At 37.0% G+C, this 21,214-nt stretch overlaps 1 protein-coding gene across 7 annotated transcripts in view; it reads left to right on the top strand.

Moving 5' to 3' along the window:
- The window catches only part of SMYD3 (SET and MYND domain containing 3), a 406,076-nt gene that overhangs the window by 302,915 nt on the left and 81,947 nt on the right, over nucleotides 1–21,214 (top strand). For 5 of the 7 annotated variants that reach the window (XM_065057916.1, XM_065057920.1, XM_065057922.1 and 2 more), the window contains 2 exons: nucleotides 11,968–12,035; nucleotides 14,454–14,556. The exons of the other annotated variants lie outside the window; for them this stretch is intronic. In XM_065057916.1, coding sequence (XP_064913988.1) covers nucleotides 11,968–12,035; nucleotides 14,454–14,556 — 171 coding nt within the window. The remainder of the gene's footprint in view (nucleotides 1–11,967; nucleotides 12,036–14,453; nucleotides 14,557–21,214) is intronic. 7 annotated transcript variants of the gene reach the window in all.

Genomic DNA, 21,214 nt, shown 5'->3' with positions numbered 1-21,214 from the left:
TTCAAGGTATCACTACTCATTAATTAAATCAATCCTACAACATGAAAGTGCAGTCGCCATGTGTAGGTGCTAGCTGGGTGAGATGTACATAGCCTCAGTTGTCCTGCAGGATAATAAAAGGACAGTTTTCATGTTTTTTGTTTTTAATATCTTATGCAAACTGAATGATTGATTTAAATGACACATCATGTGCAAACAGCTCAATTGACCATTTGATGTGGTGCTATCACAGTGGGTGTAAAATGTCAAAAAAGTAATAACAATGAAGTTTAAGAGAAGTGGGTGCTTCATTCATGGCTAGGAAGAGCCTTGCCAATGAAAAGGGTCACCTGTTCCAGCTTCACTGAGAAAGTGATGTTACTGACTGCCTATGAGAAAACACATGGACTCAGTCTGAAAGACTGGTCACAAAGGCTAGACCATGATTCAAACTTTCAAAATGTTTTATAGTTTCATTAGGATGAGGTCACTATTGGAAAAAAAAATAAAGGAAAAAAGGGGAGGTGTTTGGTATTTGAAAGCTTGATATTTTAAATTCTTGTTAGATAACCTGAAGGTTAGAATTTCATAATTTCACACAGCTGATTTATATTTGATTTGAATGGCCAAGAGTAGCACAGCATGTAAAATAACTTAAAAATACAATTTAATTGTAGTTTAAACAGGAATTAATGTAACGAATTACTGTTTTCTGTCATAGCATGTAAAAAACATAATTATTTCCACATTCGTTGGTGAAAAAAGGCATTAGCTTGTTCTCACATAGCTCTCACCACAAGAGCTAACGGTCAATGAACCTTACCTAGTGTGATTTTGTAATTTTTGTTTTAAATTCATATGGCATCATGAATGGATCCTTACAGTGAAACGTCTTTGTTTTGGGAAATACTTTGTAGTTTTACCTCATTCTATTCATGAAAATGTAACAATTTAAGGGTAAAATTTTCATAGGTGGTCAAATCAGATAAGTCCTAGATAAAAGAAAAATGTGCTCCTAAATGTTATGGGCTTAATCATAGGCAGAATATGGAACTTTAAAGGATCTAATTAATTGAGGAAGGACGTATCTTGGCATGCAGTTTTTTGGCATTGTGCTGGCATAATAACAGTATGAACATAAGGAGAGTTAGGGTCAAAATGTAAACTGTGAGGAGAAATGCAACAGTAGATTTGAACAACGTTGAGCCTTGTGGTTTGTATTTTTGATGCAATTTTGTACTTCCTTTAGTTCTGTGAGGTTTTTAAAAGAGCTTTGAGCTTTAGAGTTTTCATTGGAGGTGGAGATGAGGAATATGCTAGGATCCAATAGTATCGTTGTGACTAAAAATTATGTTCTTTCCTGTTGTGCTCAGGTTTGCCAGGTATAATAGAATTGCCAGCTGTTCCCTGTTTCTTGCTAAAATCAGTTTGTCTAGCTGGTTTTCTTGAGTGTATGTAAAGATTTGGTTTGCACAAACCAAACCAAAATCAAAATTAGGAGTATGAAAACTGTAGATAAAGTTGTGCTGAAGGTGGATCTGCATATCAGCGAAAAATATCATGAAGCACTAGGAGAGTGTTGTGAATCAAGGGGGTATTTTGTAAATCTGTAGTTAATTTTGTAAAGCCAGCACAGCCAACTCAACCATTATTCTTGTCTGAAACATGAAACACAACACCATTGTAATTTTTTCAGACTAGTGAATGTTGGGACTTTGAAATGTCGAGATCATGTCTGTTCTTAAAGTTTCTCAAATAATAAATCTGGGTTCTGACCACAATTGAATTGGCTTAAAAATTCTAAGATAAAGATAATGAAATTATAGCATACTAGTATGCATAAGCTTTCTAGGGTATGCCAGCAGTATTTATTTTCCTGGTCTTCATATATGAGGGAAGATGATAGAACTTTTCCTATAAAGAAATTTGGATACTTGTTGGTAGGTAAGTGTTTCAGTGCCTTTGAGGCTATCTCAAACCAGAGAAAAAGATCATGAAACAAAATTGCATGTTATATTATTAAATATTTGCTCAGCTTTCAAGTTTGACTAGTCAGGCTATTTAATAATATTATCACATCTACCGTCTGCTTTTTAAAAAAACTTCTCTCTTTTAATTTTGGTATGTCATATGAACTTGAGGAATTTGTGGTGAAGAGCTTAGAATAAGAATTAAGCAACCCAAAGTTTGCAGATGTTTAATGGCAAGGATTTGTTTTGTTTGAAATGTACAGGATTTTAACCACATGGATTTAGATCACCCAATTTCAATGCTCACAGAAATTTTAATTCTAGTTCAACTTGTGAACTTCCTACCTAATTGTTGGTTTATGTGTTTTATGTTGTTTTATGTGACTTGTGATTTTTGTGCTCTTGTGTTACAAGCTTCAAAAAACACAGGAGTCTAAAAAAGGACAAAGGAACAGGAAGTGGATCATTTTGTTACAAGCACATTTGTATCAAAGTGTATCTTTTATCAATTAATACTTGCTAAAATCATGTTTCTGAGGAGTTGACAGATTCTGTTCCTGGCTGTTGGAGGTGGGGAAAGTCCTGTTCATCACAGAAATGCTCTTAGAAGGTTTCTTCGCTGGTGAGTTAGTGAAAGGGCAAAGGTAAAGGACTGAGGAGAAAATTCTTTCAGGAATGCAAGTATTTCCTGTAGATGGCAATTACATACAGGTCTATGAACTTCAGTTAGCTACCCACAAACATTTGAACTGTGAGCTCAACATAGTGTTGGTCTAGCCTTCCTTTATTTCTGTATTTCCAAGATATCTGGTAGAGACCTTTCAAAAGGAAATACTATTTTTTTTCCTTACAGTCTGTATAGCATAGGAGAGTTTGTTAAGTAGGAAGCATAAATAGGAGTTTGGCTTTCTCCTGACTGTTTCTGCAAGATACTGTTCCAGCTGTGCTATTAAAAGCTACTCTATATGTAACCATTTTGCAGTTTGTCAACTCATCATTTGATGTCACATTGACTAGGAGTTCTCTGTTTGAAGTTAATTTCTGAGCTTATTTTGGAGTAAATCATTATATTTTCTTTACTCTGTGGCTCTTACTCAAATGAAAGTGTAGCTTAATGTTGCCTTCAGGTATTTTTTTCCTCTCTCACTTCCTGATATGGTCAAATATAGCACACAGTGCTAGCAAGTTGTCTTTCGTATTGTTAGATGCCATTAACTGACTGTGGTTTATCATCAGATAGGATTGTCCAAGAATGTCAGACTAGCACTATGGGAATGCAAAAGTGAGTGGCATAAGTGTGAAAGTTATGCCTCACGGTAACTAGAAGCGTATGTATTGTGTTGAGACTAAACATGCCTAATGTTATGGAATTCCAAAAATTAAATTATTTAAACTGTTTCCTGATCAGAGCAATGTCTGAAATAGCCCAAAAAATAGAAATGAGGGAGGGCGGGGGGGAGATAAAAATGTTGGCTGGAAACCCTTGGGGCGCTGATTTTTTAGAGATACTAAGAATGCGCACATCCTATGGAACTCCAAGAACTCCTTGAATAGTGAGTACTTGAGTTATACAGGCCTTAAAATTACTGCTTTAGCCTTAGTTTATTCTATGCATCATGTCACATCTTTGTCTTAAATGTAATACTGTTCTACTTTGTCCTGAGAAGGAAATGGAGTTTGACATATTTTCTGATATGGTCGTATTTACTCTTCTGTGCCAGCATACATGCTCCCAGTGCAGTCAGGTTTCCCTTTCAGTCAGAAAGGGCTCTACAACTGTGGTCTGGATTTAACCATCTCTTCAGTGCCATTAATAGGCAGCTACCTTTATTCCCCCAAAGACCTCTCATTAAGGCAATTGGCTGGGTATTTCAGTGTTTCAGGATGAAATATATAGTGGGCTTTTTGTTTCACAGCTTTACTTTGTCTTGTTAAACTTCTAATTGCCACCTGGACTCAATGTATTTGATGAATATCAGCTGGTACTTCACTCCTTTTCACCATCCACAGGCAGCTCTGGCCTGTCTCCTGCAGAACACCTCCTGCTGTACACCTCCTGCCGTGTGGTAGCATCAGTCCTCATATCTGACAACACTGTTCGTACACTGTCTGTGCAAGGAAGGAATAAGGGGGAGTTCAAAAGTATTTTGCAGGCATTTGCTAATCAGATGCTAAAAAAACTTTAAAAGCACAGTATTCTATTTATTAAGTTCAACATTGGCATTTTGTAACAGCTCACACAATTTTAAAATTATACTTTTGCATGTAATTTAAATGACCTGCTCTCAGCAGATGTTTGATCTGCCAGCTATCTGGAAGAACATAGTGCATGTTTCCTATTGCCTTACTGATTTCCAAAGGCCTTTAGTGGAGAGAAAGGGGTTTTGACCACTGACAGTGATAGATATTTACCCAGTGATGGGTATGTCTGGCCCACTGAGTTTTAGAAGTAGTAGTGTCACCCATTTTGAATGATAGGAATAAGTTGAAAAATATATTATATCTAAATAACTTAAATCCTTTTTCAATTTTTTTTTTGCTTCAATGGTTTCATAAGAAGTACAATACCTATTAATTTTTTATAAAACTATCTCAAAAGAAAAGTAGTGGTAGTTTATCTATGGGGCACTAATAAAATAGAAGGAACTGGTAGTGATATCAGTGTTCTTTTAGGTCTAGATGTGCAAACATTACAGGAGCCTGAGATTTGTCTGGTTAATAAAAAACAAAGCAGGTTGTAGTTAGACTTGCTTTGCAGTGATCATGAGCACATAGAGGTTTACAGTCTTGTGTGCTGGCATGAGCTGTTTCTATGTATTTTTTTCACGCTAATGAGAAAAAAAAAAAACCACCTTGAGTTCAGTTCTGAAAGTCCCCAGTCATCTCTGCATTATGTTGTAACTCAGGTACCAAAGCATGACTAGACCTAGTTCAAAACTGATCTGCTACTTATGAAAAATTATTAATCAGCAAACCCTGAAACATTTAGGCTAGGTTTCATCTCACCTGAGGCTGCTTAGCAGTTATGAATCTGGTATGAGGAAATCATCTGGGTAATGGAAGGAGATGATACAGAGTAATTTATTCCATCTGTGTTATTAGCTGAAGTTATACAAGATTAATTTGTTAATGTTTTGGCTTTGCCTATGTAATTTTCATACCAGCAACCATAGCTGAATCTCAACCTAAGTTTTCATGTTCAGTCCAACATTTATGTTTTGTATATAACATTACAAAGAAGATAAACAGATACATGTAACAAAATAGGGAAGATGAATATGAAGTCATTTAACCATTCCTGGATGCCCATGAAGTTTGATCTCACTCAATAAACAAGCAGTTTATTTTCAATAGATGGGCATGCAGTGGCTGTTGAAATCAAGTTAATAACTCTGCCCCATTTCACAGGAGTGGAGTTACCCGCAGGAAAATGAGGATGAAGAGAAGGATGTCATGCCTCCACTCCAATTAATAATGCCAAATGCTGCAGGAGCACTGTAATACGATGCATTAGTGGCTTTGCAGCTCCCTTTCTCCAGTTCTGATCCAGGAATAGATGCATTTCAGTTCTGTTTCAAAAAGCAGGAATAATATAATAATAATAATAATATTTGCAGAACTGGGTAAAAGCTAGAATTTCACTAAAGGGAACATGAGACTTGCTGACTGTCATCAGAGAGGAAATTTGTGAAAAGTTTAGGACAAGTAGCACAAAACTTTTAATGAGAATTCTGCAAAACTTCAAGATATTTCATTTTACCATAAGAGTGCAATATTTTTGCATGTTTCAGCCTTTGCCTTTTCAAGTGTCAGGTTTGTAACTACATTGTGCACACATTTAAAAAAAAAAAAAAAAAGTACCCATAGCAAACATAACATTTGTTCTAATAATGATGGCTTTGAAATTCTTAGTAATCAAATATATTTAGTGGCATAGCTAAATATTTTTATTTAAAAGATTGGAGAAGTATGTGTGGGGTTAAGAAGAGAGGAGGTAATTTGCCATGACCTATTTTCATTCCATTCCAATCGAAATTGCACCACTTAGCTGAGTACTAAAAAGGGATGCCTGAAGCACACTTGCATTAAATCATCTGTTAATGTCAGGCCAAATTTCTGGCTTGTAGGTGGTGACACCCTCTGCAAGGGATACCTGTATTCTGCACACTTGTCAGAAACTTTAATATGCTAGGCTAGCAAAAAAAAAAAATAGCCTGAAATACTGATAGCTGATGTGAAGGAACATCTCTGAAGACATAAAAACTAAGAAAACAGTTCAAAATATACGTCTTTGCTGCAACTAGCTCTGAAGTAATGGTCATCTCTAATGCAGCGAAAACATTGATGTTTTGGCACAAGAGATTAATAGGATGAATTGTTCTTGAAGTAAAATTGCATATATGAGAATTCAGTTGTGGTGTGAAAGAAATGTAACTTCTCCAGGTTCCATGGTATTGCAGCAACATTCAGCTTCTGAGCAAGTATCACAAACAGTTAACTATTTGCCCCATTTCCGTAGTCTGAAAATCTAAGTAAGATAAAGCTTTCCCAAAGCTTTAATGTGTTTTGATTTCTGTCTGGAACAAAGAATAATTTTTTTGTTTGGTTTGGGTTTTTTGTTGTTGTTGATTTTTTTGTTTAGTTTGGTTTGGGGTTTTTTGTTCTTTTTTTTTGTTTTGTTTTGTTTTTCTCAGTTTATTTTGAGCCTTCTGATGTATCTTTCATCTAGTTTTGGTTCTGTGGCTCCCATGGAAGCCAGTAGGTAGGTCCTGGGTATAATGCAACATAGAATTGAATTCAAAGTTCACGATTTAGTAAAACATGCAGTCATGTATATATAAGCTGCAAATGTCTAGTTTGCAAATGTGCTTGGTAACAGAGCTCCTTTCAGCACATCATCCTGGTGGCAGATACCGTCCCACCTTGTCCCATCTCCTCTCTCCCTCTCCAATAACTCATCCAGTGGACAGAGCTGCGGTTTCAGAGCGAGCAGCTCTGCCAGCATGGGAAGCCTGGGTGTCGTGGTCTGTGGCCATGAGCAGCTGAGTGAAACACACTCAAAACAGGGGCTTGACAGGTCTGTCACTGCTGTGGCACACTCTGCATTTACAGCTTAGCACTGTTGCTCTAGCACTCTCTATGCCAAATGAAGTCATTAGCAGATTTGAGATTTGTGAACCATCTGTGCCTGGTATCTGTTCATCCTTGAGTGTGAAAGAGCTATCGGTGCAGAGCTGTAGTGGGATGTAGCGGTGCTAGAAGGTCTCTGGGGTATGTCTTGGTGGTTTGAATTAGTGTGCCCCTCACAGAGCATTTACTGCCCACCCCTTCCTCCTGGCTAACGCTTGGGTCTCTGGAGGAGCGTGTTAACATGAGAACTGGTTACAGCATTTTTGTTAAATATTTGCCAGGAATACCCAGCCAACTTTGGTGTGAACGAGAAACTTAATAATCCATGAAGAGGATTTTTTTATATCTTTAATTTACATTACATTGGGTTCATAAATTAGGGAAAAAACTGTTAGTTATGGCTTTCTTCCTGGTGGTGGGTTAGAATATACCAGCTGTGACACACCGTTTACAGAGATGGCTGGAGCTATTGTATGTCAAAGCTGGAAATTATGTTGACCTTATCAATGTAATGTACCCTTTGGTAGTCCTTCTTGTGAGGGTTTCTTACACATGCTTTAAGAGCTACCTCCCTGTGTTGCAGCCACATACAGGAACACAAGGAGACAAAATGATTGATTATTAGTCCCGGTGTTTGCAATTTGATCTTTGCGGCAAGTGTTAGCCCATAATGATTTGTTTTCTTTCCCTTACTCCCTTGTTGACATTTTTCAGTGTCTTAGTGTCCAAAATTCCAAATCTGAAATGTCCTGCTATCAAGTCTGAGTCTGCTTTATTTAACTCAGATGCAAATCCATAGTATAAAGTAATATGAATGAGGTCTGAACTGAAAGAAAATTCAACTGGATAAATTCAAATGGAAGCCTTCATACCCTGCCAAATACAAACACCAAAATAAATCTTCATGGCTGTCCACCAGACTGTGAGTCTGGCACAGACAGATATTGCTCAGACAGTAGCTTCAGATATCTTGAGAACAGAGACCTCCTTAAGGGGTAAATTTACAGAGTTTACATGTGTCACTCAGAAAGGAAATAAAATTTAACAGGTTGCAGTAATTTTTGTTTGCTGATAAAGTATGCCTGAGAATAATGGTCAGTCAGTAAAGGTGATTTACTCTCTGTGCAGTCTGGGGAAGATTATGTCTTCTACTTGGGTTACCTTATGGAATGGACCACAGGATACCTTTCTAAAACATGCACAGTCTCTCAAAAGAAAAACTTTTTTTTTCTTTTTTAGTTCAATCAGTTTATGTAATATTGTTTGTTGTTTGAAATAGCAGTTCTTTCTAAATGAAAGTGCAGGATTTTTTGCCATGGAGCCAACTCAAACACTGAGAATTGGTTCTTTAAATTGTTAGTAAACTGAATGTTCAATCAGGCTATAATAAGCCATCAGAGCTCTAGAATACTCTTAAGTAAGTTTTGCATTGGGCACGTTTGAAAAGTCTGTGACTCTCTTCTGAGAATTTTCCTTTGTTTCTCATGCTGGGAGATGTGTTATTTCAGGAATTTTAGAAATGGCAAGGAATTCGACTTCACAACTTCGAAGCTCTGAAATACATAGGCATATTTCCTTGTTTGTGGGTATAACAAACTCTGTGAGTACTCTGTTCTGTCTCTGTGTGTGGATATGCAGTTTTAGTAATGCGTGGCTGGATAGAGAGGAATTTTCAGAGGAATCAGAAGGGACAATATGAACAACAGCATAAATTAAATACCTGAAATAAATTATTCTGCAGGAGTTAAGATGACAAGGGCCATGCCTTTGTAAGGAAGAACCCATTTCTTGAAGTGCCAGATTGCTGAGAACTGTTTATTCTTTCTTATTTTAAAATATGGGATCACACAGAATGGGAAACTGATTATAGTATAAGATGGGTCGGTTAATGCAGAAAAAAGACAATGCAAGGTGACTGCGAAACCCTAAATACTGTGATGCATGAGAAACATATTGTTTGTTTTGCTTTGTTGTTTGGTTTTGGTTGGGGTTTGGTTTGTTTTGTTTTCCTCAAAATTGAGTTAGTTAACTTCCATTCCTGATATATTTTGATCTGTAAACAATTGCCTCAGGAACAAGGAGCTTACCTGTGCTCTCCTGCAACAGTGTTAGATACTCCAGATTTCACTGTTATTTGATATACACATAAAAGTCTGTGAATCCTGGGCAGCTCAGAAAATGGATTTTCTCTTCAGTTGTTCTGTAAAATAAATGCCTTCTTCCTTTTGCTCATTGGGAGGTGTGGTCTACAATATCAACTTGTGGTGGACTTCTGGATTGAAATCTCAGAACTCCCCTTGGTAGGACTAATATTTAACTTTGAGACTTAAAACTCTTAAAGGTTTACAGAAATAGAAATGTAGAGGATATTTAGTAGATATTTAGAGACTTTGTAGCAAATCTAAAAGAAAACAACCAGCCCCATCCCCAGTTGACAGACTATGGAGATTTCATATTTGATGCCTGTTACCAGCTGCTCACTGTCCATGAACGATTATCATTATATCAGAATTTCTCGCACTGTAAATGATGAGATCTTCCCTCCACCACCACCACCACTTCAATGCCTCTCTCCCCACTTGCTGAGGACAGAAAGCATCCATAAGAAAGGTTACTATCTGTAGTATACCTTATATGTGCATCACTGGATCTTTCACATCTGAGTTTAAAAGGGGAAATGATTGTCTCCTAGGAGATTAATCAAACCCCAGAACATCTGAAACTTCTTATGCCTCTGGTAGGATTGTGAGCAAAATCATGTAGCTCAAAATTCACTGCACCAGTTAGAATTCTACTTGTGTTTATGTACTTAAATATCTTTTTAGATTGGATTCAGTATACTCTGGATTCTTAGCTTCATATTTGAAACAGCAAATAATTAGAAATTGGATGGTATTTCCGTACCTTGCTGGGTTATTGAGATGCAACCTCATACTGTGAAAGTATCTAAACCAGAGAGGTTAAAAACTGCCTCACGGCAAACTACTCTTGAAAGACACTCTTGATGTCTGAATCTCAGAGCACCGATTCATCTCACTTTTTTCTTTACATATAATCTGGTAAAAAATGTTAATGTATCTTTATGAAAGGGGAAAAATAAACTATGGCGACTTCTCTGTGTAAAACTTTTCAAAGAATGCATAACTTTACTAGAAAATTATTAAAGTCTCTATAACTCCACAGTGATCGAAATTCACTATTGCTAATATGAACAGGTTTATGGTAATAATGGGAGATATGCAAGGATGAGGGATTAATTTAGTTCTTAGAGATGTTTGACCTCTGCAAATTCATAATACGTCAGAGAGAGCTAAGGTTCACATAAACTGGCTGTCTTTCTCTTTTACCTGGAAGGCACTATTTTTTCAATAAATACTAAAATCAAGTAAATATTTTTAGTACCAGGATAACTGCCACTTTAAATGGACTAATCTTTGCTCAGATGTTGTCTTACACTTTATATCTAATGCCAGCAGGAAAAAATAATTAAGATATATGCTTTCGGTAATTGATCAGGAAGATTTGAATGGGTTACATAAATAATAGACTAATCAAAGTATTGTCTAACAATTTAAAAAAACACATGCCCTACTGCATGTATATTTATTTAAATTAACATTGCTGTCAGAATTTATGAAAAATTTTGAAAGAGGATTTCATTTTCACCTTATGGCTAATGCTCTCATAAATAATAATTTGTCGATTTATAGGATAAGATATAATATTGAATTGTTCTGTGTACCTCTTTAAAATGGAGGTGTGCATTTACTGTTCTGGGCAATTACTCTATGGATGAAACCGCAACTTTCAAATCTCATTTTCATGTCCATCAAATCCTACTTTAACTCATTTTCTCTTCTAATGAGAATTAATGATAATTTATTATAATTAATAATCTAATGTTTTGCAGAAGAGACCCAGGGACTTTTCTTGTATATGCAGTGGTTTTCTACATAAAATATTTTATGTCATTGATAACTGACAGATTATCTAAATAAAATAAAAAAATACCAAGCCAGCTGTTCCAAAAAGAAAAAAAAAAATGGATATTTTAAAAATAGAATTGCAATTAGATTGTTTTTTGTTTAACCTCATGAAAATGATACTTGTTAATAATTTACAAAGTGCTGATCTATCTTGGAGTTGAGTTGAACACCAAGAAACTTCAGTCTTATAGTTTGGGGTAGGGTGATATTTACTTGCAAGCAACTTTCATTCTTTCTACTTTTTTCTAAAACCGCTTTATCTTTGTATGGTTGTGTGGGGGAAGAATGCAACTTTGAGATTAAATGAAAGGTTGTATTTCTCTTGAATGGCAATTTGTGGGATCTTTTACATGCAAACCAGAATACCCATGTGAAAGATAAACTATTGCATGGTCTTTGTATTTATTTGTGCCCATATCAAATTACAACAGTCATGGCTGCTATTTACTTCAAAGATGTCCCACATATATTCTCTGGGCTCCACTGGTATTCATTAAAAGATGCTGTGACAGCCTGGCATCAGCTGAGTCCATGCGTGGAAACAGCCACTTTTCACCAGCAGTCACTGCCTATGGGCTGAGCTTCTCAGGCTCTGTGTAAGGTGACTTCCCCCCTTCCCCCCTGTCCTCCCACCCTGGACAGGAAAGTAGGGCCCCTGCATGTGTTTAACCCCACATTTTTTCAGGATACTAATATTGCTGCTTTTAATTGACTGCAGTTTTACAGGAGAGTGTGTCCCAGATGTGATTGCTCTAAAATGAAAGAGCACCAGTGTTGGGCTTGAATGTTTCCCATCCAATTACCAGTTGCCCCTTCATTTTATTTTGAAAGTGTTTTTCACTTGAGTATGGGGTTTCCAAATGATTCTGGTAATCCTGGATTTTTTTCCCTTGTTTTTACAGGTGACCTGTAACTGTTTCACCATCAGTAATGGAGAGATGCAGGATGTTGGTGTTGGCCTGTATCCCAGGTACTGTGGACACTGTTTTATTCACAGAAAAAAAATCTATGTTAGGTTTTTTTCCTAGGTAGCTCTAGGGGCCATCAAAGCAGCAGGTAACATGTCCAAAAGAGAAACTGGGAAATACAAATGAATTAAAGGAAAATAAAAAAAAACAAGTTCAAGTTGAAAACGTTCTGAATAGTCCAGATTACAGAGTTAAAACAGCTTAAATAGGATACATCTTTATATTTTATCATTACAGCAGTTGTAGTCTTTTCTAAGTAAAAATAAATGCTGAGATCAAAAATGTGTGCTTGGGACGAATCAACAGAATGTGTTCATTGTTGCTTTAGAATAGAGATAGACATTTTGCAGCCGAGAGCCTTCTGAACTGGCAATTAAAAGAAAAAGATTGAACACATTTATTAGTAAATTACCATAACTAAGAAACCAGTAAGGTGGAAAGATAAGCCTCTTGAGAGATGGATGTTAATATTTGAATTACTTCTATTAAGTAAAAAGTACATACCAGGGAAGGTTTTACTTTCATGTAGTTAGTTACCTGTAATTATTAATGTGGAAAATTAGTATGTGTAGTTTAAAATCATATATTACTATCTCAATTTTTTTTTTTTTTTTTTAATTCATGGTTGAACTATGTTGTCAACACCTCAGTAGGTCTGTCACTGTAGTTTCTTTTTCTACTAATGTCACACGTGTACGATCTGACTGAGGACACTTAATATCTTGAGGCCTGCTTTGTGGTAAAGATAAAGGAAAGGCGGTTGGGAAGACAGGGGATTTAGTGTTATGAAAAGTACATAATAATAATTTGATTTCATAGTGGCTGGAAACAAAACCTTTCAAATGCTTGGGAAAAAAATGAAACATTATTTTGGAACACTACTATTAGTGAAATGTTTTCTTTTTAGTTGAAAACATCCCCTGACTGGAAAGAAAGTGGCTATCAATGTCCTGTGATAATGCAGTGCCAAGGGATGCAAGAGACTCTTTCCCCAGTCATTTCAGAACAATTTGAGTTTTGCTGTAGCAAATCACTCTGAGCTGGAAAACTGTGAGCTTAAATCTGTGGTTCCCAAATCATAGGCAAATGCCCGTCCAGATGAATTCATATGCTTCTAAATGAAATTGTCATCAAAACTGCTAGTGCTTCCACAAGCTGAAATTTGATTAAAAGTGCTCTGTTTAGTCTCATTAAGAGGTTGTATATTGTTGCATGGCTTGATAGCTTCAGCATCCCTATATATGGTCTCATATGAAGTGAAACAGAGGCTCTCTCCCAGTGAACATTATTGAGTTCATGTGGAGATTAACAACAGATATTTTGTGAGTCAGAAGGGATATCAAATGAGTCAGGATTCTGTTGGTAGCTTCCTTAAGAGTCAAGAACTGAATAAACATGGTTCAGTGTAGGGCTCTGACCCTCAGCAACATCCTCTCTTTTGCCAAAAACAATTAGGATTTTGAGTTGCTGAATCAGGCAGACAAGGAAAGCAAATAAAGGCAGCCAGGAGCTGGGTAAGCCAAAATTCTCCTTCCAGCCTGTTGATGCCAGAATTATTATTTCAATGGGTCATTCCCATAGGGGAAGAACCATCAGCCCCATGTCTGCTGTGGCACTGATGTTAGGCTGGCAAAGTCAGTTGTTTCTCAGCTTATGAAACATGGGGCTCAAAAGCATATAGTGGATTTTGTTGATGTTCTTAACAGTCTTCTTCAAAAGAGAGGGAAGGGCACATCTGTGTCAGGAGATCCACTAACGTGTGTCTCTTGGAGGTGACTGCAGCTCCCCAGTGAGGTGTGCTGCTTCAGCTGACATATGCCACAAGAACAGAGGCAGAACCAAAATATGTGTGAAACAGAGGCAATGTCTATATCTCTTCTTTCAACTTGATACACCAAGTACTTTGGGTTTGGGACATGATATACTCCATTTTCTACCTGCTGTGAAATACAGGTTGGTTGCTGGCCCCTTTATGCTCTGGTTCCTCTGATGGTCAGCATAACTGATAAGGTTAGTGCCCTGAAACTGAGCAGAAGCAACAGAAATAACCATTTGCTCTGAACTCTCCAGGTTGCCCTCTGGCCTGCTTTGCCTTGTCCCCTGAGCCAGGCCTTTCGGAGAGTCACTGGGAGGCCATCACCTTCCTCCTGCCCTGAGAACACAGGAGATAGAAACACATGAAGAGATCCAGGCATGCCTCTTATTAGCAATTAATATAAATCTTCTAAATATTAATTTTCCTCCCCTAACCAAGAACAGCTGATTTACTAGGGATTTTATTTGTTTTGTAACTTAATTGCTTGATACTTCAGATGTAATCATTTTAGCTACTTTTAAATGATTCAAGTGGAATGGCAGTAGAGGCTTCTCTGTAAAGTTCTTTCTTTCTTTCTTTCTCCCTCTCTAACACCCCTCTACAGCATGTCTTTACTGAACCACAGCTGTGACCCAAACTGCGTGATCGTTTTTGAAGGATACCAGCTTTTACTTCGCTCCGTCCGAGAGATCCAGATAGGTGAAGAGGTAATTAACTTGTCCTCCCTTCCATCACAGACACCTGCAACAATGACATCTCCCTAAACAAATTCCAGACTGCAGGGCCACCAGCTTAATATTTTGATGATATATTGATGCCACTTTCTAGCACATAGCTATCAGGGGGGAAATGATAAATAGAATCATCTCTTCACACTGCCTGGGCCCCATAATCATTACTTCTCATAAATCACTAGCAGTCCTGATAAATTCTTGTTGCTCCTTTCCTCCTTAGGGCACTTCATTTTGTTTGTATTTGAATGTCTTTAGCCTGATGGAAACACTTACAATATTTCTGAGTGGAATGCAGTTTTCACTAAGGCATTGCAACAATAAGCATTTGTCAGTCTGCCACCACACTATTGTAGTAAACCTTTCATTGACAAAGAAAGTAGCCAGACAAGGTTTGTTTTCTTGTCCCTTTCACTAGAAAAGACTTTAAAACATCCCTTCCAAGATATTTCTGATTCGATCTAAGGTATTGTCGGCTTCTTTTTTTATGACAGCATTTGCTTTACTTTGAAAATAGTCATTTGTGGCTAGGTAAGCATTTCAAAGTAAATGTGTTTTGCAGCAATGCAATATTGAATTTGCTTAGAAAGGCCTGAGAAGGTGTGTGTTTATATGTAAGTTTACACGCACCAATGACCTATGCAGTTCTAGCTGTTGGTCATTTCAAAGTAATGTAAACATGGTTCGCGCCTGTGTTTCAAACTCTGGGAAGATCACAAACATACATATTCTATGAGGTTGGTGCAAAAGTAATTGTGGTTTTGGACCATTAATTTTAAACCATTGTAACTAGGCTCAAACACATCTTTATTAATCAAAATAGGAACCATTGCAAGCAACACAGTTTTGCCAACGAGAAACAAGTTTGTTTATTCCTGTAGGGTAAAAATCTGTGCTTCGGGAATCGACGAACTCTTGGAAAGCATTTTCTGCATTCTGCTGGTTGTGGAAGCATTTTCCCTGCAAAAAGTTATCAAGATGCTTGAAAAAGTGGCAGTTGGTTGGCAAGAGGTCAGGTGAATACGGCATGAGGCAAAACTTCGTAGTCCAATTCATTCAACTTTGAAAGCGTTGGTTGTGCACGTGTGGTCAGGCGCTGTGGAGAAGAATTTGGCCCTTTCAGCTGACCAATGCCAGTTGGCAGGCCTTGCAGTTTTTGGTGTATCTCATCGATTTGCTAAGCGGACTTCTCAGATGCAATGGTTTTTACCGGGATTCAGAAAACTGTAGTGGGTGAGAGCAGCAGCAGACCACCAAACAGTGACCATGACCATCTTTGGGTGCAAGTTTGGCTTTGGGAAGTGCTTTGGAGGTTCTTCTTGGTCCAACCATTGAGCTGGTCATCACTGATTGTCATAAAAAATCCACTTTTCATCACAATCCAATTGAGAAATGGTTCATTGTTGTTGCATAGAGTAAGAAAAGACTACACTTCAAAATGATGATTTTTCTGATTTGAGGTCAGCTTGTGAGGCATGCACTTATGGAGCTTTTTCACCTCTCCAATTTGCTTTAAATGCTGAACAACAGTAAAATGGTCAATGTTGAGCTCTTCAGCAACTTCTCAGGTATTTGTAAGAGGAACAGATTCAATGATTGTCCTCCATTGGTCATTGTCAGCTTCCAATAGCTGGCCACTACACTGTTCATCCTCAAGGAATGTCTCCTTTGTGAAACTTCTGGCACCACCACTGTACCGTAGACTTGTCAGCAGATCCTGAGTCAAATGTGTGTTGATGTTGCGAGTTGTATCCACTGCTTTGCAACTCATTTTGAACTCAAATAAGAAAATTGCTCAAATTTAATTTTTGTCTAACATCATTTCCATAGTCTAAAATAAATATAAACAGCAAGTAACAGGTCAGTAGCAAAGAAACATAAAGCGAGAAAAGGATATTCAGATGATGTATAACATCACCGCATGTATTTCAGAATGTATTCCAATATCAAATGGCAAATTTCAACAATGCAAAAACCACAATTCCTCTTGCACCAACCTATCTCTTTTCCTCCCTGTGATGTGTTTTTTTTTTAATGTATGCTTTCTTAAAGATAGTAGGCCATCAAAATAATTAAATGATAAGATATTTTTAGGTGAAATATTGTGGAGGATCCACAGAAATGCTTTTGCATATTTACCTTTTTGCCAAGATGAATCTTTTAGGATGCAATATACTTTTGTGGAGCTATTAAGTGTAGACATCTTTCAGTTTGGCATTCTTGTTCAAGCCAAATTATAGACACTTTTTTTTCCTTTTATCTGTATACCGTAACTTTCCCCTTGGCTTCCCAATTCACCAAGATGGGTTGCTTGTTTAAAAATACATTAGATTTTAAGGTCTTCCCAGGATGCATTATTGTTAATTATTAAAGTTCTAAATTCTGAAGATATCTTGATGTACTTGGATATATCTTTGTAGTTAAATTTCATAAAGCAATTCTTTGTAACATGCAGCTTTTACAGAGTGGGAGAGGCCCTCAGGTGGCCCTGGGTGGTTCTGGAGTGAGATGTGAAGTAGAATTCCCTTGCAGGCATGACCACCATGCAGACTGTGCTACAGCTGTGCAGCTGCGACCCACATTTAAGATGTGGTGTTAGTGGTCCATAATCTACAGAAGTCTCTACTTTAAAATCAGTGGTGAAGCAGATATGGTGTAAGTTACAAATCATTTATAAGGCAATCAGGAAATAAATGTAAGTTATAAAGCAGGGCAACTAGGACCAGTGTGTTTGCAGTGACTTTGGCAGTTGTGGGAATATAGGCTTTAAAATGACTGCACCTTGTGTGGGTATATTATATTTTCTAGAAAACTTTGCCTCCAATGAGGCAGTAAAATAAACTCAGAATTTTCCTAAGAGCTCAAGTTCTTGTGTCTTTGTTGCAACTGTTGCTTCTGGATTTGGTACTGAAAGGAAAACTTGCCTTAAGGAACATGTAAGATTATGTATATATAAATATATATGCATTGTATTAAAGCAGATGCCCTCTTGACTTACCTGGAAATAAAAGTCTCTGTCTAAGGAGAAAATGGGCATAAGCGAGAAATCAAAGAAACAAAGTGAATGTTAGTTTAGGTCTGCTATGGAAAGAGGAAGGAGAATAAAATTGTTATGAGGGTATGTACAAGTAATCAGTTTAATATTATTTTCAACACCCAATTACTTTTTCCTCTTACACACCTGCTACTGCTTTTCATTTTGTGTTCTACATGGTAGGTTTCGTACAACTTCTTTGCACATGGCCTTGTTGCTTGCCTGCAGCAGGGTGAGCTCAGTTTTCTTAATAGCCATGCATTGAATTTACACACCTATGTACATGAAACTACATTAACTGTTATGAGCTGAGCTTTTACTTATACTACTGAGGCCGTGATCTGAGCTAATGGGAGAGAATATACATGTTAGGGAGGAATCTGATGACGTTTTCTGAATAAATCAAGTGCTCTGAGGTGGTAAGATGACCATTGTTTCAAGTCAAGAGTCAACAAGAAAACTTAAATAATTATAAGCAGTAGAAAACTTGCCTTATCCTATTAAAACTTACATGATGTTTAGATAGAATGAGATTATCTATGTAATAATTAATAGAAAGTAAATAAGCACTTAGATTTTTTAGAAATGAGAAACTATTTAACAAGTGGGGCTCAGATCAGTAGAGTAGGACTACGGCTTTACTGTCCATAGAGGAACAAACTTGATAGGGCTTCTGGACCCTTGTGCAGAAAATATCAGCAGCTGCAAAATGGTGTGTTCAGTAGGCCAGTGACAATTAAAAATATTTTTGTACATTTGTAGTACATTCTATCAGAGGACACTACAACAACTTACTCACATAAAGGAGTTGCCAACCACCTATAATCACAGGGAGAACAAAGACACGGGGAGTTGAGGTGCCTAGCCATTGTGGTCATCTCACTAATGTATAAAGAGGAAGGCATCAATACACGTGATTTTGGTTGTAAAGCAGAAGAAGTGATACCATTACATTGAATGTAGCTGCTGCAGTGTGACCCAGTTTTATTTGGGAGTAACATGCACGCCTCAACCACGCTTTGGAGTGCTCATGCTGTACACAACAATTAGATTTATCAAGTCATTGATAAGAATCAAGCAAGATTATGAGAACCTCAAAAAGTTTTATGTCCTAATGGAAGTTGTTTTGGTTCAGTTTTAGTCTCATGTTTAAGCATATTTTGTTGGCTTTGCATGTCTTTGCAAGAAGGCATGCAGCATTTGGTGGGCTTTAATTGAATTTTGATTTGGGCTTTGAATTTTGTTCAAATCCTAAGGCCAAAATGTATCTCAGGCAGTAGAAAATAAGGCCTCCTGAGACAGAAAATCTCTGCCTGAATCCTTATAGAATGAAACTGCTAAATTTGATGGTGCCGTATATTTGGAAAACTATCCACTCCTAAAATCATATGCCAAAATTCTAGCCATCTAGGCCTTTGTGGCAAAGACAGTAGTGCCAGTCCTGAATCACTAAGAAATCATGAGTTATGAATGTTATGTTTTTGTAGGCGTTGAAAGAGGGGATTCATAGATAATTGCATGGTTTTCCAAGTTAATGCTTTAAGAAAACAAAGTGTATTGCAGGAATCATAATAAAATACTGAGAGTTGGCAAGATGGTGAAGTCTCTAGTCCTTAAAGTTTGCTTCAGAAACCTATTAGCTATATTATTTGGGGTTTATACTAATGTGGTTGTATGGAATTGCATGCTCTTTGAGAGCAGAAAACTACCATTTTAGCAAAACCACACTGCGTTCCCATTGGCTTTTGCCTGTGAATGCTTTAGTTGAAGTTCAAAATAACTACTTTCCTTTCTATCATTATGTAACTTAATTGTCTGTTTAAATTACATTTAAAATCTTCAATGAATGTAGAATTTTTAGGTGAAAATTTGGCTCTGATAAGAAACTTCCTTCAAGCTTTGTAGCCTTTTTTTTTCCTTCCCTATCCTTCCTCTGACTGTTATAATTCATATAAGGCATTACGGGTCTATGCTAATACCCTAAGTTTTAGTGCTTGACCAGATGGTAATGATCACCACTAAATGTTAGTGTTTTCTGTCCTGCAACTGGCATAAAGGGAATGGAACAGAGAACAGAGGAAAGGACAAAAGTGAAGACAAGACTCAGGAGCAGCTATTGATCTCCATGCATAGATTGGGAGTTGAGGTGACTAGAAAGGGTCTCCTGTTTCTGTAGACTCTATACGAGGTTTTTGAGCATAACTGAATCTAATAGCAGGAAGAAAGAAATAATAGATTTTTGTGGGGATTTCACTCTATATGTCTCTACTTAAAAGACTGCAGAACATTCTGAAACTTGCTTCCAGCAGCTCAAAACTAATTATAACACCTCTTTGCTCCTCAAGATAATGTTAGTTGTAGTGCTGACTATCACAGCTTTTGTAACTTTAGGTGATGTTACTTTGACAGTATAAAAAAATTTCCTTTTCTTTCACTTTGTTCTTTGCAAAAAAAAAGAAATTTAAGTATTGCGAAGAAAGGTAAGATATGGGGAAGTATTATAAGAAAGCAAAAAATTATTCACTTGGAGATCACCAGTGCTCCTTCAGTGATAAGGTAAACTATCAGCTAATTTACTTTCTCACAAAGACAAACATCCTGTTCTGAAGAGGTCTTCATCATTTCCCTACCCTTAAGGTAACCACTTAAAACAACATCAAGATATGTGCTGTAATGTCAATTGCCATTTTGTTAATTACTGAGTCAACCTGGTGTTTTGCAGGCAGACATGAGCTCATTTTGCCTATTTTTCCAATCAGAAGCTGTATAGCTGTGTTTAGTTCAGTGCATAGCTCAAATCAATTATTCCCGCCGAGACACAGGATGTATTACCTGAAGTCCAGTTCTGTTCCAAAATAAGTGTGTGGCCCCTCATCAGCTAAATACAATACTAAATACAAACTACCATTTCAGATGACCAGCAATGAAATCTATGTGATAGACTTCATTCAGGATATGTAATATTTCTCTTATTATAATTCTAGGAGAAGTTTTATATCTCTGTTTGACAGATTACATTTTGTCACATTACATTTTTTTAAAATCCATTTTTTCCTTGAGGTAGAAGATATTTTCGTTACATATGCCAAAACAGAAAGAGCACAGCCTGTTCACTTATATAACTCTGTCTCAGGAACAGATTTTTGTACGTAGCCCTTCCTAAGATCCTGAGAGCCATGATTGCAAAAACAAGACGACTCACTTTTTTCCCCCTGCCATTTGCATTAAAATACTTGATTTTACATTTCTACAGTGTTCTCTGTCTAGAAATTTTGTAGCTTATAGCCTGTTATAAAAGCTATAAATTAACTCCACTACAGCATGGCAGTGCTGGAAAGTTGTGTCCACCTCATTTGGCCAATGAGGGATGTGAGAAACTAACCATCATACCCATAGTTAAAGAATTTCTGTGTTGGAGTGAAACACAGGGCTCAGAGAGTGCTGCATTTCTATGGAGAAAGTCTTGAAAGTCAATAAGTCTCATGGCTGTTAAATAACTCCCTGCCTTCATAAATGTTATTTCATATATATTCTGCAGTTTGAGGGAAAAGATTTACTGCATTCTTTATAAACTATGCAATAAAGAGGCAAGCTTTGGTC

The sequence above is a fragment of the Columba livia genome, chromosome 3 (genome assembly GCF_036013475.1).
Source record: "Columba livia isolate bColLiv1 breed racing homer chromosome 3, bColLiv1.pat.W.v2, whole genome shotgun sequence".
NCBI classification, from domain to species: domain Eukaryota; kingdom Metazoa; phylum Chordata; class Aves; order Columbiformes; family Columbidae; genus Columba; species Columba livia.
The sequence above is the reverse complement of the archived record's forward strand: the minus strand, read 5'-3'. Positions and strand labels throughout refer to the sequence as shown.